Genomic DNA, 25,642 nt, shown 5'->3' on the forward strand with positions numbered 1-25,642 from the left:
TTTTTTTAATTATATAATATAAAAATCAAAATCAAAATATGAAAGAAGTACACCTTTATTTTATGTAATATTTTGCAACTATATTATTGCATTCTTACCCTATGAAAGTTTTCTAAATTTCATATAGTAGAAAATAAAAATATATAAAATAGGGAGACTAATTTCTGAAAATATATAAAATAGATTTAATTATTAAATGTGTGATACATTTTTTTAGATATAACGTGTCGATATGGAGTCAAGCTAAAAGTCATTAATTACTATCGAACAACCGAAACCGAACGAGAGGGTATTTTCGTCATTTCAGCCGGTCCCCTCCTCACGGCTCTCTCGACTCCAGCCTCATTTATTTAAACCGCAACCTTCCTTCATCGTGAAACCCACAGCTGCTAAGTACAGCACTCATTAATGGCGAAAACCACCGCTTCCGCCGCTCGATTCCCGCCGATCGAGAAATGCGAGGTCTCGGACGCAAATAGCAGCTCCATAGCGGCGGACCTGGACGGAACTCTCTTGATCTCGAGCTCCTCCTTCCCTTACTTCATGCTCGTGGCGATTGAGGCCGGCAGCCTCCTCCGAGGGCTGATACTGCTGCTCGCGTTTCCGATGATCGCAATTGCTTACATATTTGTGTCCGAGGCGCTTGCTATACAGATGCTGATTTATATTTCCTACTCAGGACTCAAAGTGCGGGATATCGAGCTGGTGTCTCGCGCGGTGCTGCCGCGGTTTTACGCGGCTGATGTGAGGGCTGAGAGTTACCAGGTTTTTGAGAAGTGCGGTAGGAAGGTGATAGTCACGGCGAATCCGACGATAATGGTGGAGCCGTTTGTGAAGGATTTTTTAGGCGCAGATAAAGTGATTGGTACGGAGATTGAGGTGGATCCGAAGACGAGGAAGGCTACGGGGTTCGTGAAGGCGCCGGGGGTTTTGGTGGGGAAATGGAAGAAGTTAGGGCTGTTGAAGGAGTTTGGGGAGGAGAAACCTGATATTGGCATCGGAGATAGGGAATCCGATCACGATTTCATGTCCATTTGCAAGGTAATTAGTTTTCCTGTCTTTTTCTTCAACAAATTCTGGATAAATGACGTAGATATGCATGCTTAATGATAATGAGTCTCTATCAATTATTTATCTATATTTGTATACCTGCTCTTCTATGGTGAAAGATGTCTGCGTTTAAATAGAATGAGTTGAAATTTCTCTGCCGCATTTTCGCGTGTTGGAGCTTTCATTTAGTAATCAATTGAGCAACTATGTATGCGTTGGATCCAATAGCTTCAACAGTATCCTTTTAGGCGCATTTCGGATAATTATCTGTCAGATTTTCTATGTTAAATTCTGGACGACGGAATTAGGCTCTGTACGAAACCAAAGAAATACATGCTTGATGGTTTAGTTATTACTTGAATAAAATCACAGAATCCTATTGCAAAAGTGGAGTTGAGATTATTGGTAAACCTTTTTATGACTTTTTGTGCATGCACCTTCTTTGGTTAAAAAATTCTTGTCTGCTTCCTAGCAACCTTCACCAAAAATCACTTCAATGTTGATATTGTTAGGTTACTTAAAGCGAGACTATGTGGATATTATTAGAAGAAAGAAATGAGTTCACGCTAAATTCAATTACATTTTTTCACTCCCACACTCCATCATGTATTTTATTCTTAATCCCAACACTTTGTTTTGTAGCAAGTCATTTGGGTCCCATAGGCCATAATAGGAGACCAGAGTTGAATCAATACTGTGTAGACTCTTTACTTCATATAATGATATGATTTTTCTTGATTTAGATCATAAGATAAGACTACTTTGCCTTCTTTCCCAGCAGAAATTCACCATGCTCATCAAACATTCATTTTTAAAAAAATATGATTTATTTTCTAGCATTTCAACAAGCATTAATTTCTACCATGTTCTTATACTTAAAGCCAGCTGTGACCCTCGAGTCATATAATAAATATAGTAGTTGAGGCAGTAGCAATATGTGGTGAAACAGCTCTGACTTAAATCTAAAGAGGGGCCATAGTATTTGCCCTTGCAAACAAGTGTCAAGAAGTCAAGTGGTGGAGCAGGGCATGTGCCCAAAGCTGCCTGTTTTTTCATCTGGGTATTATTAGTTTTCATATGATCCAATATTTAAATCATGGTAATTAAAACTTGCTCTAATATTAATTTAACTTTTTCATGTTCAAACTGATATGTATTTACTACTCTGAATAACAGGAGGGCTACATGGTGCACCGCAGCAAAACCACCAAGCCGCTGCCACTCGATCGCCTGAAAAGCCGACTAATATTCCACGATGGCCGATTAGTCCAGTGCCCCACTCCACTCAATGCCCTCATCACCTACATTTGGCTGCCATTTGGATTTATTCTCTCGATAATCCGTGTATACTTCAACCTCCCTCTCCCCGAGCGTATCGTGCGTTACACATACGCCATGCTCGGAATAAACCTTGTGATCAAAGGCAACCCGCCCCCTCGACCCTCTCCCGGCAAACCTGGCAACCTCTATGTCTGCAACCACCGAACTGCCCTCGACCCCATTATTATCGCTATAGGACTCGGCCGTAAAGTTTCATGCGTAACATACAGTGTCAGCAAGCTTTCAAGATTCCTCTCTCCAATCCCAGCCGTTGCCCTGACCCGCGATCGTGAGGCTGATGCTGCCAGAATTAAATCATTGCTCGAAAAGGGCGACCTAGTCGTCTGCCCTGAGGGCACCACCTGCAGGGAGCCTTTTCTGCTGAGATTCAGCGCCTTGTTCGCAGAATTAAGTGACAATATCGTGCCTGTGGCCATGAACCTCAAGCAGAGTATGTTCCATGGCACAACCGTCCGCGGCGTCAAGTTCTGGGATGCTTATTTCTACTTCATGAATCCGCGGCCAACATATGAAATCACATTCCTTGAGAAGCTTCCACCCGAGATGACGTGCAAAGCTGGGGGGAAGAGCGCGATCGAGGTTGCTAACCATGTGCAGAGGATCCTCGGAGGTGCACTCGGATTCGAGTGCACTCAGCTGACCCGTAAGGATAAGTACATGCTTCTTGGTGGGAATGATGGCAAGGTGGAATCAATGTATGGCAAGAAATGAACCCATCAAAACAGTTTGAGCAGCAGTTTGGTACAGTATATATATATATATATATGTATATATGTATTGGTGCTAAAATTGTGTTTATTGATTTCCAAAATTCTGTGTGTTGACAGGTGAAGCTGTTTGGTTCATTGCTGGAAAGCGGCTTTCTGTTTCTCAGGTATAATGTAGTAAGTAATTGTATTTGTTATGAAATACTATTATTCTGATTTTTGTTGAGGAATAATTGCTTAAGAACTGCTAGTGTGTCCATCTCTGATTGTTGGGTGGGGTGGGGGTATTATTGTTAATATGCTGTGATTTGAGTTTGGTCCTTTTCTATTATACTCTCTCTACAATGAAATGAATGATAAATGTGTGAAAGGATGGATGGATATAAGTTTGAAATTTGATAGTAGAGTGTTTATTGCTCTTGTCCTCCTACTTTTGCTATTTGCAAATAGGCACAATAATAATAATAATAATAATAATAATAATAATAAATAAATGAGAATACATTGGTGACCGCTAGTTTAGTTATAGGGTGTGTGGTGGAGTTTATTTGAATAATAATAATAATAATAATAATAATAATAGCGAATGATGATAAGAGGAGAGCAATTAATACGTAGGCGCAGAGGTTGGTTTGGTTGCTAAGTTATAATGAAGTGTTGACAGGTCATCGCTGCATTGTTCCATGCAGTACATCAACATTTGTTGGCTTCATCAATAGTATTCGCTTATTTATTGGCCCTCTCTCTCTCTCTCTCTCTCTCTCTCTCTCTCTCTCTAGGATGCACCAATAATTGTTTGCCATGTTGGATAGTTTACTAGTGGAGTCTAGTCTAAAGAGTCTAGGCACTGGACTTGAGTTAAAACTTGTTTTAATAAGTGAATGTGCTTGAATTTGTTAGATATTTATATTTTTAATTGGGGTTGAACTTGAATTTATCTAATAATACTATATAATAAAAATATAAATTTATTACTTTATGATATAATAAAAATTTTGAGTGAGCTTTTTAATTGAATCTAGTCTACTTATATATACATATATTTATATTTTCAATTTTCATTTTAGATTAAATATGTATCTTCTTTATTTAAATATTTTTTTAGATATATTATTTTATATTTAAAAATATCATATAACTATTTATTTACATTGTATTTAAAATTTCATTATTTCAAAAATAATATAAAATGTCGACACAAGTAATTCATTAGGAGTTTTATTTAGTTGTTTGTTTGATTTGAATATTAATTTGGAAAATTGAAATTAGTTGCTTGTAGTTTGAAATTAATGTTAAGTGGTGTTAATTTAAATTTTTATTTAAATGATATTTTGATGGAATATTTTATAAAATAAAATATATTTTTACTTAAAATGTGCGGGGTGAAATGATGATTTCGTTTGAAATCACAATTAAACACACATAACTCAAAAAGATCAAAGCTTGTATTTGTGTTTTGGTGGTTTTTATATTAGTTTTTTAAAAGCAAAACAATTCTTTAACGTGATATTTTGTGTAAAAAATAAATATACTCACAGTAAATGCATAGGAGCCTTTGAAATTTAAATGGAGAATTATGAATTTGTTTGGTTTTGATGTGAAATAAAAATTTAATTTAATATTAAAAATTATATGTACTAAATAGGATAGCAGATTAGGGTTTTAAATTGAAACCAAACACACCTATTATCTGAAATACAAATCATATTTGGATATTGGGCTTCTTCCGACCCCAACTAGCGAACAAACATTGAGGCCCAAGTGCTGATTAGCTTATTGTTGATATATATGCACACGCACGTGTGAGGGTGGGTAAGAAGGACTAAGGAGGAGGATACTTGTACACACTTGTTATACAATTCCTTAACCAATCATTCATTCTAAGCTCCTCACCAATCATGCTGTGGGAATCAATATTAAAAGCCAGAGGTTGGATTGGATTTCATTTCATTTCATTCGCTCACTTATTTTTTAAGCTCTCTACATACAGCATCACCATCAAATGTCATTGAAATATAGTGGATATATATGGTTTGAGATTCAGTTTTGCTAGTCAAAACATCCACAAGAATGGTTTACTCTACTTAAAGCTCAAAAGCACTTTTCTCCAACAACATAGCCACATTGCCAAAGGAAGATACAACCAAATCAATAATCACTAAGAACAAAAGCTAGTTTGGTACATGCCAAGATCAACAGCAACAACAAGAGTTTCCAACTTATTGGAAACCCTCAAAACCCCTCCTTTTTTAGGGCTGTAGTCATTACCAAAGGATTCAGAATTCCAAACCAAACACCATCTATTGTCTTATGTACACATACCTGTAATACAATCATATATACAAAGTATACGACGAAAAGGAAATCTATTGCCGGGGATAACTAACCCGACAGCTGATCTTCAATCTTTGAAAGAAGAGAATGAGGTTGCTAGTCCCTATATCTTCCTTTGCATCGCATTCATGGATGTGTTGGGAAGAATCGAAAAGAGGCAAATAACATGAACTAGGAAGTAATATGCTCAAAGAACTTCATATACCATTTCCTGCAATTTACAGAACCCAAAAAATATGAAAACTGTGGGGCAGAAAAAAACATGGTGACAAGAACTCGAGCTAGACAAACCTGGTCGCAAATGGGGCAGGTGTCACTTAGTTCCATCCACTCAAGTATGCACGAAAGGTGAAAGTGATGGTTACACTTGGTCATGATTTTGGGATTTTCAACATCATACTCTGTGTAAAGGAAAACAATACTTTAGCTGCAAAGAAGGAGAATGCCAAGAACTCAATTTTCTTTTACCATTGTAAAGGATATTCACCTTCAAGACAAGTCGGGCAAGTATCCTCCTCGTCTGTAACTAAAGTGTCTGATTTATGCTGTAAGAGTTTGGTGTCTACTTTCATCGGGGAGCTAAGAGGCAACCCGAATGTAGTTTTGCAGTTTGCTTCCTTTGGGTCCACATGACTGCCGATTTCTGTGGATTTTTGGTGCCCCAAAACTGCATCATATGGCAGAGGTGCGGGAGGAGAGCGATATGTGTCAGGAATAGACATATCGAGATTTAAATCAAATAACATCCCAGAAGTGAGTATGGTAGTGACGCCATCATGAGATGTTAAGGACTCGTGATCCTCTGAATACGGTGAATAATGCTGAAAGAAAGTTTTGTATTAAGTCAAGAATGCATAGCACATGTACAACAATAGATGGCATATATAGGCTACATATAGATATGCATATATATATATATATATATCTTCATTGCTAGAAAACAGAGGACTGATAGCCAGTACAGAACTTACATCTATACTTTCAGTAATAGTAACATGTATCACACTTACTCTATTTTTCGAAATTCTTTCCTGAATATCTTCCTTCAAAATTCATAAGATTACGACGAAGGGAATATATCAATATAAGAAGGCAGATGTTTTTCTTCCCACCCCATGAGAATCCAAATCAAAGATTGCATTACAAAATTCCAAGACCCTAATCTGATCCTACCACAACAACAAAATCGTATAAGAAAATGGTCATCTCATTGCCTCAAAAGTAGAAATTCCTTAAGCAGACTATGCCCAAATAGTGTAAAGTCAATTTATTCAGTTTATATCATAATAGTTCACTTACATAGTAATATGTTGGCGTTCCATGAAGCGGTAGCTTTCTCGAAGACGAACAACAACCTCCCATTTCATTCAGCAATTCCTTAATCTATATTTGCCAGTCCTCTTCTTCTATTTTGACCTACAAGTCTGTCCAATGCCAAGACATGAAGTTATATACAGTATAGCTCATGCATATTAGGTTACACCCAAATTATTCACTTAGAAAGCCATAAGCAAAATATAGTTTCTTCAAAACTAGACGAATAAGCACAATCATCCATTGTATGATTGAAAAAGGCGTGGCAATATTATTTTTCTGTGTATATTCTATACATAATAGATCATGCCTAATGTACATAGCACACAATATTAGATGCCGAAAAAATAATCGAAAAAGTATCGAATTGGGCATCCTGTAACACAGTTACTATGATGATCGGGCTACTTTGTTTAAGTTTAGGTAACTATCAACGTGATCCCGTGAACGATATACCCATAAATAGAACACCCCAAAACAGCTCCAACAATACCATTAGGAGTAGAAAGTTAAAATTTACAGCACAGTACTGTAAAATGCAAACATAAAATAATACTCCATAACAGAAACAACCCTCTACTTTCAACTTGTAATATTACATAGACTCGAGAATATAATGTTTGACAAAAATAAACTTGTGATTAACTCATATCCAACAATCAGCAGAACACCTAAACCATCTGCTTCACATTTGATGCCAGTGAAATTGTCAGACAGTTGAATTCGCCATTGAAATACCAAGGAATACATAAAGTTAAAATTCATTTGCATTTGAATCCTTGTTGAGAGGAAAACATTCTAACTCATAGATTGCATCTTAACTTAGGACACCAAATCGAGTGGAAAAGCTTAGCATATGAGCCTAACATAAAATACATGAATATATGTATGTATGTATGCATAAAATCCCCAATTTACTCGAACACTGTAGAAGTTTGTAGCAATATAAGGAAGCAGAACAGTCCAGAACAGAACTAGAGAAGGCCTGCTAAAAGTTACGCATAACAGAACGCCAGTGGAAGAATCAAAATTGAAATTCAATTTAAGAATACCCAGCCAAAAACAAACATCACCTGATAACTCTAGTTCAATAGCGGTTGAGTATTGATCGACCAACCGCCATATACAATTAATTAGGTTAGGTATTGGTTGGATGAGAAAGGAATCAAGCAATCAAGCGCACCAATTGATTAATAAAACATGCTTAGGAAGCTTGAAACGAAAGAGGAGAGTTCCAGAGGAAAGGGAAAACTTGAAAGCAACTGCTAGTAGGGCTCTTTGATGGCGTTGAAGGGTGGATTGGGGAAGCCATTAGTGTTGTGTTACACCATAGCCAAGTGGAGCTGCTGCTGGCGGCTACACATTAGTGCTAGTGGATATCATATTGATTATCAAAATTTAGAACCAAAAACCAAATAAACAGAGAACTACTACAAAAGTAAGGGAAAAATGGCGTCGCCCGGACTCGAACCGGAGACCTTCAGTGTGTTAGACTGACGTGATAACCAACTACACCACGACACCTTATTGGTAATACATTTAAAAATACATTATTAATATTCAAATTTTTGTGCATAAAAATAGTTTTAAAATTAGAAAAAATTTGAATAATTATAAATAGAAAATAAAAACCTATTAGAACGAAGCTTATGAATATCTTTGGTTTAGAATTTTAGATTTAAATTACTATTATACAATAATTTACAAAATTAAAAAAACTACTATTCTTTTTTCGTAGTTATATTAAAAATATTATTTAAATCGAATTAAAAACCGTCCTAATTTTTGGATTTATTATTATTATTACATAGAATTTGAAAATTTTAAATTACATATTTATATTAATAATCACACATTTATATTACTCGTGAAATTTGATTTTTTATTTTACTATTTCAAATTTTTTTAAAAATGTCAAATAAACACTTTTTTTTAGTTATTATACTACTATTATACTTAAATTAAAATTTACATTTAAAATATCACATTAAATAACTATTTTAACTCGAAATTTTACCATTTAAAATCAAAATTCTATAAATAAATACACATTATTTTTTCTATTATTTTAAACAACTTTTTATTTTTATAATTTAAAATAATTTTTATTAATTTTAAAAAATAAAAAATAAACTTATAAGTTAAAATAAAAAATTTAAATTTTTTTTTTTTTTTTTAGAAAAAAAGGAGCGCAGATGGCATGATCCACTTCTTCCAATGCTTAATTTATTTAGCACCACCTCCAATTTACTTCCATTTTTGTTTTATATATATATATATTGTGCTTTTCTTTAAAAATATTATATTGATAATTAAATTTTATTAAGATGTCATATTTAATAATAAATAAATTTGTAAAAATACTCTCTTTGACCGCCTCTAAGGATCTCATTTGTATTTAACATTAAAATTATATATTCGTATAATTTCTTTTGCACAAATGTCATTATAATAGTATTATAAGACATTAATAGAAATATTTTTGTTATTTTTCTTTCAATTTTATTTGTACAACACTTTTTTATAATAATTAATATTTAAATATCAACACACAAATGTAAATTAGATCATTAGAGTCGGAGAAAAGTAATATAAAATATATATATATAAATTGTTTACTATTGGCAAAAGGCTAAAATAAATATAAATGTAAAATTCAATTAGTTGATTTCCCATTATACATACATACACTTTTATTATTATTATTATTATTATTATTATACACACTTTTGAAGAAAGGTTTGTTAAAGTTCCCAATTAGGATTAATATTATTATTATATTTAAAAAATGTCATTCACTTTACACTCCACTACGTAGTGTACGTGTCCATCAGTTTGTGGTAAATTATCACTATTGTTACGAGTGGATGTAATATAGAGTGTGCTTTCATTTGCTTTTAATTTTTTAATTGTTTTTTTTTAAATTCATTTTATAACGAAATAATTTCTTTTTTGGAAATATTCCATTTAATATTTATTTTAATTAAAAATTTATATAAAAAATAAAATTTCTATTTGCATGAAACTGTTATACAATAATTATCTATATTTTATCACATAAAAGATAGTAGTATAGTGTGAAGTGAACTTACGATTGTAAAATTATAAGTTTGTTTAGTATGATTTGTCTTTATTAACAGATTATTAAGTAAAAAATTATCTATATTTTGTATATTTTAATTTTTTTATTATGTGATAATTATTTCTATAAAAGATATATATTATTATTTTATATATATAAAATACTCCATCCGTCTCATATTTATATATTTATTTGTTTTTTACACAAAATTTTAGAAATATTAGTATTATATGGGGATAAAGTAGAAATAAAAGTAAAAAGACTAAATTAACCGTATTAGAATTGTATGATATAAATGTAACGATATTTATATAATATATTGTAAATTGGGAGAGTATTTGTAATGTTAAATAGATATTACCATTACTAGAAAAAAAAAATGATAATTTATTATAGGACGAATCAAAATAAAAAAATAAATAAATTATTAAGAAACAGAGCGAGCATTATATTTAAATTACTATTCAAACAAAAAATCAATACAAAAAACATAAAAAAAAAAAAAAAAAAAAAACTATTACCCTTTTCTTTCCCTCATTTGTATCCGTGATGTGGATATTTACAATTTTAAGTAAATAATTTTGGTTAATGTCATCAAAACAAATAAACTACTACTATTATTATTATTATTATTATTATTATTATTAATAAAAAAAGCTAAAGTAGATGATTAATGAAAGAAAGACAAAAGTAGATGAGAAGGAGGGTGTGTTTTTTTACACCAAAACTCATACATTTCTATTATTTTTTAAAAAGAAAATATTATTTTATTTTTTTTTACAAAATATCTTATTATACATTATTTTAATATCAAACTTAAACCAAAATTTTCTCAAATTTATCAAAAGAACCTTTTCAAATTTGATAGTTTAATTATATTTTTTAATGTTTAATCACTCTTAAAATATTTGCTTGTTTTAATTTACTTGCATAGTTTTTCAGATAATATAATTTTAATTTTTTATTATTATTATTATTTTTTTTTTTTTTTTGACAATTGTACTCTTCCAAATTAAGACTCGTTAGTTTATCATATTACCAAAAATTTAAAAATTGATTATATAGAAAGACAATATATGTAAATATGAACTTAGAATTTCTACACATTCAAAGAGAAATTGCATGAGTTGGGAATTGTTTCGATACATGTAGTCAAATAATGAACACAATAGATATTTTTATAATTATCACTTCATATTATTCAATCATATGTTACACAATATTTTCTTTGTCCAAAAATAGTTCGTTATATTAAACCTAATTAGACATGTTTGTTTTTGTAAAATTGTTGGAATTTTATTTTTTTTAATATGAAATATAAAAAATTGCATAAAATAATATAAAAATAATGAATGAACAGCGTATTAATTTTTTTTTTTTTTTTTTGGAAAAAGTGTGGAAGAAAATTAAAGAAAGAATAAAGCTGTAGCACCATATATTGCAACAACTATGTATTTGTTATACTATTGACATGTATTATTAGTTATATGTAACTATTTTGTCATTTTTGTTTGACCAATTTAATGTATATATATATTTAATGAAATATTTTTTACTTTAATTATAAATAATGGTATTAAAAAGTAAACGAGTTTAAAGATAAAATTATTTTCTTTATTTTTTTATTGTATTATTAACTATAAAATACTAATATACTAAAATTTTATATGCAAAAAATAAATAAATACATATGATTCGGATGACGAGGTATTATATATTTTGTGATATCAATATATGATATGAGTTGAGACCAATGGTGATGTGAATTGTGTGGAATGTTATGTGCTATCAGTTTATATTTAACATGTGTTATTTTGTATTATATTAACATAAATTGAATATTGTTTGTCTGCATTATGCTAATATATGATATGTTGTCAGATTAATAGTAACATATATGCGCATCATTGTCATATATTTTAGGTTTATATATTATATTTGTGTTATATTAACATAAATTGTATATTGTCTATCGAGCTGTTATAGCATATTATTTATATTTATGCAATCGTGTGTTTGTTTGGGGGGTTTGGATTTTGAATTGAAATTTGAATAGTAAAAATTTTGAATTTGAATAATTGTATGATGCGATATAAATAGGTGTTTGATGTGATATTATGAATGTAAAATTGATTTTTAATATAATATAAAAAATAAAAAATAGGTATTTGATTTGATGTTTTTTGGAGAAAAAAAATTGGATGAATAGTATAAATCCAATCCAATCCCCCAGACAAACACACCCTAGTGTGTTGAACGATACCATTCGACACCCTACCCATTACGAATAATAAATACTTCCTCAAGCCTACTCGAAATGATCATTTGAGGTTTTGTAATAGATTAAAAAATAATAATATTTTATTATTTATTGAAAATATATAAAATATTTTGACATTTTTACCCTTTAATTTTTCTTATACAAAGTAATTGTATGGAAAATAATATATTTGCATTATTAAAAAAAAAAAAATCCAAATCCTCGTTAGTTTAAACTCGATAAACTTAATATTGAGAATTAAATGTAAATTTTTTGACTAGTTAATGTAATTATTTCTGTTACCATTGTTACAATTAAAGTATATCTATAATTTTATTTTCAGATAAATAAAAATGAATTTGTAATTTGTAGGCGAACATTTACATGATTAAAAAGTTTTAGTTTTTTTTTTTTTTTTTTTTTTCGAATGAAAAAGTATTTTGAATTTATTTATATTTGAATATTAATTATTTTGGTTAATTGTAGTGGTTTTTTATATTTGAATATTAATTATTATATGAAAACGTAAATACAAATTAAGGAAAAATGACAAAAATACTTCTATTAATATCTTATAATACAATTATAATAATATTTGTATACAAAATTATATAAATATAAAAATATACTTAATATTAAATACGATGACAAAAAAAATAAATATGACCATTAGAGTAGGACGGAAGAAATAATATTATACATAAAATATGAATTTTAATTTTTTTTTTATTTCATTATATATGTATATTTATAATATTTATCGAAAGTCGAAGTTACTACAAAAATATTGATTGATTCTTGAATTACAAAAATTTTAGAAGAAATAATTAAGTTATTTATTCTTGAAAGATCATGGGACTCCAAATCCCATTAAATCTACAGTATAGAATTCATCTGCGTCCGTGTCAGAAGGATCGACGGTGTATATCGATCCAGGCGTTTTTGCTCCCGGGACCACGTTAAATTAGGAGCACTCGCCGTTGGTTTATTACAGTGGGATTCTCACTTTCCCATATCTAGCAATATAGCTGCTGCTCCTCCGGCGGAATGGAATAGGCGTATACCCCACGCGCCGCCGCCGCCGAACCGTCATTTTCTGTACTTTAACATGACTACGCGTCAATAGATTCCTGTTTCAACTTTCTTTTTGTTTGTTGCTAACAATTGGATTTTCAATTGGAAAAGTGCGGTTTTCATTTCGTTTGATTTCCGCAATCTGAAGTGTATATTTGGGGCGTGGCGGTTAACAATACATACAGGTGGAGAAAGTAGGGGTTGAATCCATCGGAAGAATGTCGGTGCTCAATCCGGCGTTTGTGAACCGCGAGCTGTCGAAGAAGACCTCTATTTTTGGCCTCCGTCTATGGGTGGTGATCGGAGTGGTCGTTGGAGCGGTTTTTGTGCTCTTCCTCTTCCTCTTTTCTCTCTGCTGCATCACCGCCTCTCGCCGCCGCCGACTCCGCGGCCGCCGCCGTCGTTCGGAAAAAATCGCAGGACGTTGTGAAATTACTCGTATCGCCTCCAAGGAAACTGCCCCCGCCGACCAACGTCCAATGGTGTCTGCGGTATGAAGTTGAGATCCATTTAAGTTAAAATTACTCCATAAATTATTGCTTTTACCATTGCTATTTGGGGAAAATAAAAATAAAAAAATCAAGGCTCAATATGGAATTTGTTGATTTTTTTACATCCATTCATAATCATTTCGATGTTCTTCTTCAACGAATCGAGTTTCCTTTGAGCTGCAGCAAAGTATATCATCTTCAACCGGTAAATATCTTTGTTCTTAATTTCTGGAATTCAACTGTTCTTTAGGATTAAATGTCATTATCTTCAATACTCACAGGTTCAATACTCTCTCTGATTATGACCTTGTATTGAATTTAGTTTATGGATCGGTAAAATTGGACAATAACCTTATCATCCCATGTTCTACGACAGTGATAGTCTTATTTTTGTAGCCTGGTTTGCCATCAAGTTTAAAATTGTTTTTATATATCCTGGCAATCTTTTGTTCACTTTTGTTAGGCTGCACCGGAAATACAGATCAACATGGGCAAGGTGGAGCACCGAGTTGTTTATCCAGAGAGGGGAGCATTGAGCGGCGAGAGCAGGGCCACCAGTGTGTCCGATCGGCCATCACTTGGAGAAGCCAGTGGGGTGTCGTTGCCAGAGGTTTCGCATTTGGGGTGGGGAAGGTGGTTTACTCTACGGGAGCTTGAGGACGCCACCAATGGATTCTCTGATGAGAATGTGATTGGTGAAGGTGGATATGGTATTGTGTATTTGGGGGCCCTGGCCGACAACACACATGTTGCGATAAAGAATTTGTTGAACAACAGGTATGAGAGCTCAATCTTTTACTGTGGAGATATGTTGCTTGTGAGGTTGTGATTGTGGACTTTTTTGTTTGCTGGAGTGCTTCATCATTGTTAAATTCGTTTGAATGCATCGTCACTTCATTTAAATTTGGGAATTGATCGTTTGAATTATTAAATGATTTTGTCACGCGATATGTGGACCTTTTAGAGTTTGAATGCGGGATCTTCTAATTTGGATAGTATGTTATGTTTGTGCACAATATATATATATATATATATATGTATGTATCTTAGGGGTCAAGCTGAGAAAGAGTTCATGGTGGAGATGGAAGCAATTGGGCGTGTTCGACACAAGAATCTTGTGCGACTATTGGGATATTGTGTCGAAGGGATTCACAGGTATCTATAACTATTCCATTTCTATCATTCTAAATTTTCACATTTTTAAACATCAAACTTGAAAAGTTCGTTCGACTTGTATTCATATAGGATGCTTGTTTATGAATATATTGATAACGGAAATTTGGACCAATGGCTTCATGGAGATGTAGGCGAAGTTAGCCCATTGACATGGGACATTCGTATGAACATAATAATCGGGACTGCAAAGGGGTACAGCCTCTTCATACATTTATAGCTCATTGCTGTCTACTCGTGTTTATTTCATTCTCTTCCTTACGGCAGATTGGCTTATCTACACGAGGGTCTTGAACCGAAGGTCATACATCGAGACATCAAATCAGGCAACATACTTCTTGATCGATCATGGAATCCTAAGCTGTCGGATTTCGGGCTCGCTAAAGTTTTCAGTTCAGAGAATTCGTATGTGTCCACACGGGTGATGGGAACTTTCGGGTTAGTTCCTTGTTTTTGTAATGAACCAAAGCTTCTTGCAATTTTGGCTTCTCCCAGCTCTTTAATACTTTTGATTTGTTTTCCAGATACGTAGCTCCCGAATATGCCTGCACAGGCATGCTAACAGAGAAGAGTGATATTTATAGCTTCGGTGTACTGATAATGGAAGTGATCACAGGGCGATCTCCTGTTGATTATAGTCGACCGGCAGGAGAGGTTAGTTTGAATTCCAAGAGTACTAAAATTACTTGGGATTTTTCATGTGTACGTCGATATTAATTGATGTGTTTATCTATCTGGAAATATTTTTTAGAATAATTTGGTTGATTGGCTGAAGACAATGGTTGGTGACCGAAGATCTGAGGAAGTCGTAGATCCTAAGTTGCCCAAACAACCCCCTTCAAAAGCGCTGAAACGTGTGATCTTGGTAGCCCTTCGATGTGTTGATCCGGATGCCCAGAAAAGACCAAAAATTGGACATGTCATAAACATGCTAGAATCCGAAAACTTACTATCCCAAGTGCGTTTGAAAGTTCCTCCACCATTGATTGAGTAATGCCTCAAAAAAACAAATTTGAGTTATTATTTGAAATTTTGATTTGCTGTGATGTTTGTGTGATTGCAGGATTGGCAAATTGCTCAAGAATCTGCGAGCTTTTCCAGAGGAAACAACGAGTCAGGCATTGAGTCGGGGGCGACAGGTATTTCTAGCACTAGCGAAAACGACAGCTTTAGGTACCATAAATTGAATACTAGGTGGCGTTAAGGTTGTGATGAGTTGATGAATGATTGAGATATATTGTTTCGCAATGCTGCCTGTTGGGTGCCATTTATATGTAGGAAGAATTTTACAAGAAAGTAGTGGTGTAGGTGTAGCCATTGTTTGCTGCTACTTGATATGATATGATGCTTTCATTGATTTTATTTATTGATTGATCGATGGATCGATGAATTGCTTTCGCTTTCGCCATATTTAGAGAGTTGATTGGATTGTAATGTCTTAATATGAGGTGGTTGGGTAAGGCTTGATTGATGATCATGCATAACGGCCTTTTAGTATTTGTTAGACAAGGAAGGAGGTTGATGAAGAAGGATGCGTGTAGGAATAGAACTTATAAATTAGGGTGATGGATTTATGAATTTTAGTTGTTAGAAATCAGTTTGCTAGCACACACATTGAATTTGGATTGGATTGGGACCATTTAATTTGTATTTGTTTGTTGGATAGAGATTAGACAGAGACAGAGACAGAGACAGAAACAGACAGAGAAATGTTGTGAAACTTGGCGTCATTGGACACCACACCAAACGGTAGTAAGGTAAGGCAAGGACAAATTGGTTTGTTATAGTATTTGTTTTTGCTTGTCTTGTTAGATATAATTGTTTTTATGGGATATATATATATATATAAATAAATGGATTTTCAGTGGAGTGGACGACATTATTATTTTTGGTCATGAAAATAAGTTTGTATAAAGATAATTATAGGAATATTCAATTTATAGTTAGTTAATGAAAGGGTCTGTCTTTCTGGTCATCACATTTTCATTTTATAAAGATAATTATAGGAATATTCAATTTACACACACACAATATGACAATATCAAATATGGGTTCTGGAAACCGTGTTGGATCCGGATCCGGATCTGGATATTGAATTTGGCCCCCAATTTGTTAAAATTTTAGACATATTCCAAAATATATAATAATTGCCGAGAGCATGATTACCCATCTAGACTAATATATATTTTTCAACTGAAAATTGTACGCGTAAACAAAATATTATTAATAAATTTTATTCAAGTTTCAAACTGAGATATGGTTGTGCCTAATTTTTAAGTTTGGGTCACGTTTAAGTTAGATAGTTTTTAAATCTGATTTGGAATCGGACCAAATTTATCACATTTGTATAGAAATTACTTAGAAATTTTGCAATTTATATCTATTTTATTGTTATTATATAATTGTTGTATTTTCTACCCCCCTCCCCCCAACAAATAAAATCTGATAAATATTACACTTATATTATTTTACTTAAATCAAAATAAAATTGAATATCAACAAAAAAAAAAAAAAAACCTATGAATATCTAGTCTTTAATGAGTTATTTTATTTATTTTGAAATTTTGATATCATATTAGAAGGCAACTAATATAGAGAGAGAGAGAGGGGAGAGACTAGGGGATTTTTGGTATAAATATAAAATTCATTCTCTTCTTTGGTATAACAAAATTAAAATGTAAAAAATGTGATTATTTGAATGAATTGATTGAAAATAAATAATTAATCAGGATTTTTTTATTTTTTTTAACGAGTGATAATTCATAAAAAATATTTTTGGTAATTTTTTTGTTTAAATAATAAATTAGATACGATATTTTGTACAATAAAATATTAGTGAAATATTTTAAAAAATAATAAAAGACTATTTGAATAATAAATTAATGTGATGCTTTATAAGATTAAAATAATATACTTTTAAAAATATAAAAATAAAATAATACAAAATTCTCTACATTTATCTATATACGGGATGAATAAGATAAAATAAGATTAATAAGAATATGTATATTTCTCTGACTACATTTTTTTTTACGGAACATCATAGGAGCATCTCAAATCCAATGTGACATAAATTGAGTTTATATACTTCAATTTGCCTCATTTTTAACACCATTTTATGCTATTGCACTGTAGCAGCCATTTTACAGTGTTGTGCTATTTTATTTTTTATTTTTTTAATTCTTCTTTTTAATTTTTAAATTTTTGCATATTTATTTATTTATTTATAATATGTTTTAAGAGATAACATTAATTGTAAATATAAAAATTAATTTAAAATATTATATAAAATAAAATGAAGATTATTTTTTAAAAATAAAAAATAGAATTATGGATTATAGTCAAAATACTAGCAATTGTATTTTTGAAATTAAAACAGTAAAAAATTTAAATTATAATAATTATTTAATAAGATAATTTTATTTATTTATATATTTTTTATACATGTAATATAATTATCATTGTAAATTACCTTTGGTGGTCTATACAGGGTGTATTTGTTGGGGGTTTGGATGTTGAATTGAGATTTAAATAGTAAAAATTTTGAATTTGAACAGTGGTAGGTATGATGTGATATAAACATGTGTTGATATGATATTTAGAATGTAAAATTAATTAAAAAATAAAAAATAAATGTTTGATTAACCGTTTATTTAAAATCCAATCATCCAAAGAGACGGATACAATAGTGGATCCTGGCCTAACTCAAAAGTTTTTAGGTGAGTTCTTGCACGTCATATTTGAGATGATCTAATAATCCAATAAATAAAAAAAATGTAGGTTACATTAAATATAAAAAAATAAAAAAGGAACTTGAAAATTAAAGGAAAAAATTAAATAAAATAAAGCAATATGCTTGAAGATAAAAAATATACATAAAAAAATAATAATACTCCGTCCGTCCAATACAATAGTTCTGTTTACTATTTTTGTCCGTCTCAAAATAATAATCTCATTTCTATAAATAATCATATCACTATAAAACTACACTTACTTTTTCATTATTATTACACAATTGCCACTACTTTTTACACTAATACACTCATAGAGGTAAAAAAATTTTTTATCCGTATTTTTTATTCACTACAAATATAATATTAATATTCCTTAAATCCCTGTGCCGAACACAATCGAGACTATAAATTTAGGATGAAGGGAGTAGAATGAAGGAAAATGGTTCCCGGGGATATATCCATTTTTTATATTTATTTCATGTGTAACTTCTCCCATGTAAATTCATAATTGATTTAATGTGCAATAGATAATTTTAAAAATTTTCAAAAATAATAATTTGATTTGATTTAAAAGTGAAATTTTAATGTTTTAATTTAAATAATACAATAAAAAAAATTATGATTTTGTTTATACTAGATACTTTCATTCATTTGATACTATTTATTTTACACAAAATATCATATTAAATATATTTTTTTTTTTTACAAAATATCAAATTAATAGTAACTTTTTACTTTTTCTTTTTTCAAATTTTCAAAAAACTCAAAAAAAAATAAAAATAAAATAATAATAAATAAATAAAAATAAAAAATTATTGATTGGCACGCTCTCTTATTTATTTTTTATTTTTTTAGCTTCGTTCAATTCCAACCTCCATCGGCCCCTGTTACCTTATTTTGTCGTCTCTAATCTGGTTGGCGTTGGGCTTCGTTTGGATGGCCATTCATTGTTACAGAAGGCTGAAGAAGGATCAACTCCAGCAGACTAATGTTCCTGCTTCTGTTGGAATTTGTATTGTGCTTGAATGAGTGATTACAGTTTTACTGACATTTGGATGTATTGCGCTTCCTTTTGTGGTTGCATTCAATAGTAAGAATCTATTCTTTGCCCATAGGTTAGATATATCTGAGAACTAGGGTTTGTGAGATTTATATCTTGTAATGGTAAGAATGAATACAGTTTGTAGCATCCATTTGCATCTCCACATTGGAAGATTGTGTATTATTACCTAGTAAGAATCTGAACTTGTTTACACCATGTCAGGGATCCTCCTATTTTGGTGCATGTTTTCTCATTTTTTTAGTTTGGATTCTTTTCAGATATGATTCTTAAGGAGGAAGTTCCTAAGCTAAATCGATAGAATCTTAGCCTTCCTTCTACTTGGCGTTGCGAGGATATGCACAGAAAAGGCTGAGTATCTGAATGATAACTGTGAAAACCTCCTGAACAAGCTGTTGTGAGGCTTTCAGGATAGAATATAACAATGACTCAAGCCTCAGAGCTTTGCAACACCTTGCCGAATAGATTCGAGCTGGATGCTTTTGATGTTGACCTCTGTGAAGATCAAGACTTTGCAGGGTAAGCTTTGTAAACTAAAACTTGCCTTTTGGACTCATGGAATTTATTAGCTCATTTCTTCATGGGCATTTTATATACTGTTTATTTCACATTTTTCTTTGAAATATGTTACTATGCAATGGGAATTGTGAGGCCCCGCAATCAAATCTCTTGCAGGTATATAATATATATATATATATATTCTATTGTGTCATGCTATTGTACAAGACTATATTGGGATACTATGGGAGTTTATCATGTTTCAGAGGTGCAAGGAAACAATAGAAATGAACATAATTTGCTCTATGAGGCATGCTTGTATAATTTCTTTTTTTTTTTTTTTTTTTTTTCGATTTTCTTGTCTGTGATCATTTTTTAGTAACCAGCATGCATAATGATTGAAAAGTTAGTTCAGATTATGTATTAAATTTTGATGTAGTGGTGCACATTCTGTTGAATTTATGAACTCACCGGCTTTTCGGATATTTTAATAATTGAAACATGTTGAAAGATCATTACAAATCATTCAGTAAGCGTGCATTCATTATTGTCACTCTTTGTCATTTAGTTTTTGAAAACTTAGTAAGGAAATCATTATGTAGGCACCCCGTGTTCTATTTGTTGAGATTCGATACACATGTTCTTATTCATATTCTTCTATTTATGAAGATTTGCCTGTTTGTTCTGCGAATCTCTTACATATAAATTGATTAGTGGCTGGTTGTTTTAATAAACTATTTTGCATATAAGTTTTCAGCTGTAGGAGAACATAAGAAATACACTACCTCAAAAGTAAATAGCGACAAATTGTGTGTTATAGTGCATATTTCCGGCATTATGAGGGCAAACAATTGGTCTTGGCCTTATCCATTAACGAGGATCTTTCTTTAGCTCACCTAGGGGAGCTATCCGGTACAAGTTATTTCTTGGAAGATCGTATGGAGCCACTGGTGTTTAGATGAGGATGAAGAAGAACACCTGTGTATGAAGGCGATTAAAGATGATCCAAGAACTCTAACTGCTGATCCAACTAAAGAGATAAACTTTGGTTCAGTTGAGATTTCACCAAACAATATGTCTTACATTACCGAGTTTGGAGAGACCTTGTGCACTCAAATTGCTCAGACTGTATGTTGTTGGATGGAGCCAGAGAAGAGCAAACAAACTACAAGCCATCTGATGACATAATAGGACAGATTTCCCGGATGCTATTGAAGAAGTTGAGTTCAATGATGACTCAAGTTCATTAACTCTTGGAATTGATTCGGCCTAAGGTACAGAGATACTTGAGAACTTATATCTCCTTAGAATATTTCTCCAATTTGAAAACATTGAATGAGGCAGAAAAGGATCAAGGCAGCAACGAGCCTTCTTATGCGCAGAGAGGAATTACAGATAGAGATGTGGAGAACCTAAAGGCTCAATTGAGCTTGCAAGAGGATGAACTGGAACATGTTGATATAGTGAACTGTCAGAATATTGATGTGCTTCCCATGGCTTCTCAAATTCGAAGTAGCATAGTGAAATTAGGTTGTGAAAGGGACATCATGAAAAAAACTTCTTGATTTTTGTACTTCTATGCATTGGTGATCAGTTTTATTTGTTTCTAAGTTTTCAAATGCATTCTTTATTTTCTTTTTGTTTTATTTTTCGGATTCAAGTAGCCCTGAGCTTGCTCATATCCTGACTCCTGCTGCCCAAGAATGTTGTAAAATTTAGAGCAAGAATGTGGTGAAACTTAAGAGGAGTTCAGTTTCGATTTTGCATATTGTCGAATTTACACACGCACCCACCTAGGATCGAACGTAGGACTCAACTTTCAAGCTAGGGATGCTCTGCTTTGAACACGGGGGTGTTTAGTTTTGAACAGTGATATATTGTTTAATTAAAACAACACAACCGTGTTATAATTAACACGACCGTATTTGTTCCAGATCATTTGTTACATCAGCTTTCGTTATGACCACGTCAATGAGACCAAAAATGATAATTTATTTTTTGTATGGGATCAATTTTGATAATTATTTTTGGATTTGACCAAAAATTAAAAAAAAAATAGGTTTGATTAGGATCAAAATTAATTTTTAGTCTTATTTATTTATCTATTTAGGTGTGTTTGTTTGAGGGATTGGATTTTGAGTTGGGATTTGAATAGTAAAAATTTTGAATTTGAATAGTTGGATGATGTGATATAAATAGGTGCTGATGTGATGTTTTGAATGTAAAATTAATTTTTAGTATAATATAAAAAATACAAAATAGGTATTTGATTTGATATTTTTGGGGAGAAAAAATAGGATGAATATCGGAAATCCAAACAAATCCCTCAAACAAACACACCCTTAGTATTGATTGAATTATAGTGCACTGTATTTCAGTAGAGGGGGAAATTGTCTTCTGGTTTGAAAGAAAAGCCAACAACTGTTAATTTTATCCAATTTCTTCTTCTCTTTTTTATTTGTTAAAATATAGTACCACTTGTCATTGTTGCCTACTTTTTTTTTTTTTTTTTTTTTTTTTTTTCCCACTTGGATGTATATATAATTAACGGTCGGATCTCCACCGGCCATAATAAACTAATCTGCATCCTTGCCGTCCAAAATGACAGCTTAATTTAGATATCCACTAATATATCAACACGTGTCCATGTTCAACATCAATTACAGCCAGATCTTATCATTCCTTTGAATTCACCATTTCCACATGTTAACGAAACCCTAACAAAGACTTTCTTTGAAGCTTCACTAATATCTCCGGCAGCTGTTTCAGGTACGGGTCTCTCTCACTTAGCTTGATTGTGTTTCTTGCACGATGTTCTACGATTACTGATCAAGAGTTTGGCTTGGATTTGAAACTTTTTTGTGTTTTTAATTTTGAAGATCGGCGGATCTTTTAACCCCTTTCCGCGTTTAATCGGCGAACACCGACAAAGGAGTAAGTTCTTCCATTGATTGTTAATCTTTAGTCTTTCTTTTGTTCTTACTGTGTCTGTTTGATTTGTATACTTGAACAAATCTGTGTTGCTTTTTTTTTTTTTTTTTTTTTCCTGCTATTGTTTGATGTATGTAGAGCTGGACTTTGTGTTTGCGTTCAATTTGGGATGTTAATTGCCACTATTGGTTGTGGATCTAATGACCAGGCTCAGTGTTATTTATATTTATTGCAACTGTTTGCTGTTGAATTAACACATCGGCTAAGTTTCTCTGAACGGAGCCTTGTCTTCAATTTAATCTTTTCATCTCGATTATCCATTATGTACTCCTATTATGTAACTGTAAAGTGCAGATTGAGTGATGACTTTGTAGATCTTAAAAAACTGGCTGTTAGGCAAATGATCTTAAGTGCTTGAACCATTCTTAGGACGTTTTCAGCTATGTTATTTAGTTCTCTGTGTTGTGTGGATGAATTTGGATTGTCAATGGAGGATGCTATAGTTTCGGGTTTAATTTGTTGCTTGGTTGCCACAATTCCATCCTTATAGATTTTGGTTATTCTAATTTCTGATTGGGCTGAATTTCAACTAAAGACATTGCTGCTCTGATGTTTATTTCCTCAAGGCTGAATATTTATGGAGTTCTTGTATCCTCTCTTTCGATATTCAGTCGCCCTTTCTTTTGTCTTATGCGTTCCTCTGTCTTTGTAAATTCAGTAATTGTATCAAAATGAGTCGCCCACAGGACCCACACAAACCGTTTCTCTCATTTGGAAACCCGTTCCGCATGATGATGCCCAAGGCATCGTGCCTCCCTCCCAAGCTCCTTGAATTGCTAAAAGATTTCGAGGAGTCAATAGCAAAGCATCTTGTAAAGCTTAAACCAGCTGAAAAGGAAGATGTTCTTAGTATGTTTTGGTTGAGAAGCGCAATGGAATCGCTGTGTGGAATTCACACCGAGATTAAGGTTCTTATCACTGAACTTGAACTACCGGTCTGTGATTGGGATGAAAAGTGGATCGACGTGTACCTTGACAGCAGTGTGAAGTTGTTGGACATCTGCATCGCTTTCAACTCAGAGATTTCTCAACTGAATCAGGGCCACCTTTTCCTTCAAAGCGCATTGCATACCTTGGGCAGTGCTTCGGAAAACCAGTTTGTGAAGGCTCGCTCGTCGCTGGATGGTTGGAAGCAGCATGTGGGCTGTAAGAATCCTAGACTCGACAAATGCTTCTCCGCGATGGAAAGTCTTGTCCTGGCATTAGACCTTCCTAAAATCAAGAACTCTTCTAAGGGAAAAGTTTTGATGCGAGCCATGTACGGAGTGAAGGCAGTGACTCTATTTATATGCAGTGCTTTCGCCGCTGCATTGTCTGGTTCTGCAAACAAGATGATCGACATACAAGCTCGGGAGACATTGTGGGCGGAAGCGTTCACTGATCTCCAAACTTTTGTGAATACTGAAATCAGAAACAGATATTCTAACGGTGCTCTCACAGTGTTGGAAGAACTAGAAGCTGTCGACGCCAGTGTCAAGACATTGTATCCGATTGTGCAAGACGGCGTTAGTCCCATTCAAGCCGAAGCAATACATGAATTGAAATCTGATTTGGAAACTTCAGCTGACCAATTCTCCCGGGGCCTGGACCAGCTCGCCAAGGAGGTGGACAGATTCTTCCAAGTTGTTCTAACCGGGCGCGATGCTCTGCTTGGCAACCTCAGGAACAGTGGTAATGTATCGAATCATTTGCAGAGAAGCCACAGTTTTGAAAGCCAGGCTGTGAGGTGAACCCTCTGTATGTACATACCGAATCTGCAACCGATGCAAATGAGGTATTCAATGTCATGTTTTATCGTTGAATGTAGAATGTTTGATGTCTATATATGTTGGTTTTGTTGCAGTATATCGGGGGCTGTTTGTTGCAATGTTATAATCGATGAGTATGTGATAAACTTATATGTAATGTATAAATGTAAGTGTGTTTGCTGTATGGTTTGGTTCTTCTTCTTTTGCACTCAATGGTTGTTTGCATTCGGCATTGCATTTACATCTTATATGACATTATCTGAACAATGAACATAAAAGAATCAACTTTAGCATTGTAAATTTTTAGTTAAGCGTAATCTTACTGTAAAAAAAATCCATAAAATTCGGACTTTGGATTGGTCTGACTGGGAAACACAAAAGAAGCAACGAAGCCATGTGTAGTATGGATATGCGGAATCATTCCGCGACATCACCAAATCCAAGAAATTTGCATTTGCATTTGCATTTGCATTTGCAGATTGCAATTCCAACGACCATTCTCTGAAGAATTTCTCATTTCTCTTCCCTTTCTGTATCGTATGAGGGACTTTAATACAGCATTTACGTTTGCGCAGAATGGTGTGCATGAGAGAATTTAAGCATGTATGTAGGCTTTACGCCATATGCTTATTTATTTAGTTAAATTGGCGCTATTCTGTAATCGGTTTCTGATTTCTATAAATACTGTTTAGAATTGCTAGCTTGTTTACCCTAGATCGATCTGCTGCTATTATGCTCGGCTAGATGTGGTGAAATTGAACAACGCGGAGGTCTGATCGGTTTCA

At 32.6% G+C, this 25,642-nt stretch overlaps 4 protein-coding genes and 1 non-coding gene across 8 annotated transcripts; 3 read left to right on the forward strand and 2 right to left on the reverse strand.

The window, feature by feature from the left end:
- The first annotated feature begins 373 nt into the window (after positions 1-373).
- On the forward strand, positions 374-3,471 carry LOC127252414 (probable glycerol-3-phosphate acyltransferase 8). The gene is made up of 3 exons (XM_051276567.1): positions 374-1,041; positions 2,227-3,132; positions 3,219-3,471. The coding sequence occupies exons 1-2, from the start codon at positions 409-411 to the stop codon at positions 3,100-3,102; spliced, it is 1,509 nt and encodes a 502-aa protein (XP_051132524.1). The 5' UTR covers positions 374-408; the 3' UTR covers positions 3,103-3,132; positions 3,219-3,471.
- Positions 3,472-5,236: 1,765 nt separating this feature from the next.
- LOC127252415 (probable E3 ubiquitin-protein ligase RHB1A) lies at positions 5,237-8,122 on the reverse strand. 2 transcript variants are annotated; one of them, XM_051276568.1, is made up of 5 exons: positions 7,820-8,122; positions 6,732-6,856; positions 5,920-6,253; positions 5,724-5,833; positions 5,237-5,643 (listed from the first exon to the last, which is right to left on the reverse strand). In XM_051276568.1, the coding sequence occupies exons 2-5, from the start codon at positions 6,792-6,794 to the stop codon at positions 5,620-5,622; spliced, it is 531 nt and encodes a 176-aa protein (XP_051132525.1). In that variant the 5' UTR covers positions 6,795-6,856; positions 7,820-8,122; the 3' UTR covers positions 5,237-5,619. The 2 variants fall into 2 exon arrangements, with proteins under 2 accessions (XP_051132525.1, XP_051132526.1); XM_051276569.1 differs by lacking the exon at positions 7,820-8,122 and adding an exon at positions 7,665-7,810.
- A 74-nt stretch (positions 8,123-8,196) lies between these two features.
- On the reverse strand, positions 8,197-8,270 carry TRNAV-AAC (transfer RNA valine (anticodon AAC)). Its single transcript has one exon. It is a non-coding gene; the product is annotated as a tRNA-Val (tRNA).
- A 4,833-nt stretch (positions 8,271-13,103) lies between these two features.
- LOC127252516 (probable serine/threonine-protein kinase At1g01540) lies at positions 13,104-16,229 on the forward strand. 2 transcript variants are annotated; one of them, XM_051276707.1, is made up of 8 exons: positions 13,104-13,653; positions 14,117-14,430; positions 14,704-14,808; positions 14,899-15,021; positions 15,094-15,264; positions 15,351-15,480; positions 15,578-15,784; positions 15,890-16,229. In XM_051276707.1, exons 1-8 carry the CDS (start codon positions 13,381-13,383, stop codon positions 16,028-16,030), a joined length of 1,464 nt encoding a protein of 487 aa, XP_051132664.1. In that variant the 5' UTR covers positions 13,104-13,380; the 3' UTR covers positions 16,031-16,229. The 2 variants fall into 2 exon arrangements, with proteins under 2 accessions (XP_051132664.1, XP_051132665.1); XM_051276708.1 differs by lacking the exon at positions 13,104-13,653 and adding an exon at positions 13,674-13,858.
- Positions 16,230-22,728: 6,499 nt separating this feature from the next.
- Positions 22,729-25,041, forward strand: LOC127252608 (protein BPS1, chloroplastic-like). 2 transcript variants are annotated; one of them, XM_051276852.1, is made up of 3 exons: positions 22,729-22,887; positions 22,998-23,052; positions 23,768-25,041. In XM_051276852.1, exon 3 carries the CDS (start codon positions 23,781-23,783, stop codon positions 24,837-24,839), a length of 1,059 nt encoding a protein of 352 aa, XP_051132809.1. In that variant the 5' UTR covers positions 22,729-22,887; positions 22,998-23,052; positions 23,768-23,780; the 3' UTR covers positions 24,840-25,041. The 2 variants fall into 2 exon arrangements, with proteins under 2 accessions (XP_051132809.1, XP_051132810.1); XM_051276853.1 differs by having other exon boundaries at positions 23,796-25,041.
- The last annotated feature ends 601 nt before the right edge of the window (positions 25,042-25,642 follow it).

This window comes from Andrographis paniculata, unplaced genomic scaffold, assembly GCF_009805555.1.
Source record: "Andrographis paniculata isolate CXL003 unplaced genomic scaffold, ASM980555v1 Contig46END, whole genome shotgun sequence".
NCBI classification, from domain to species: Eukaryota; Viridiplantae; Streptophyta; class Magnoliopsida; order Lamiales; family Acanthaceae; genus Andrographis; species Andrographis paniculata.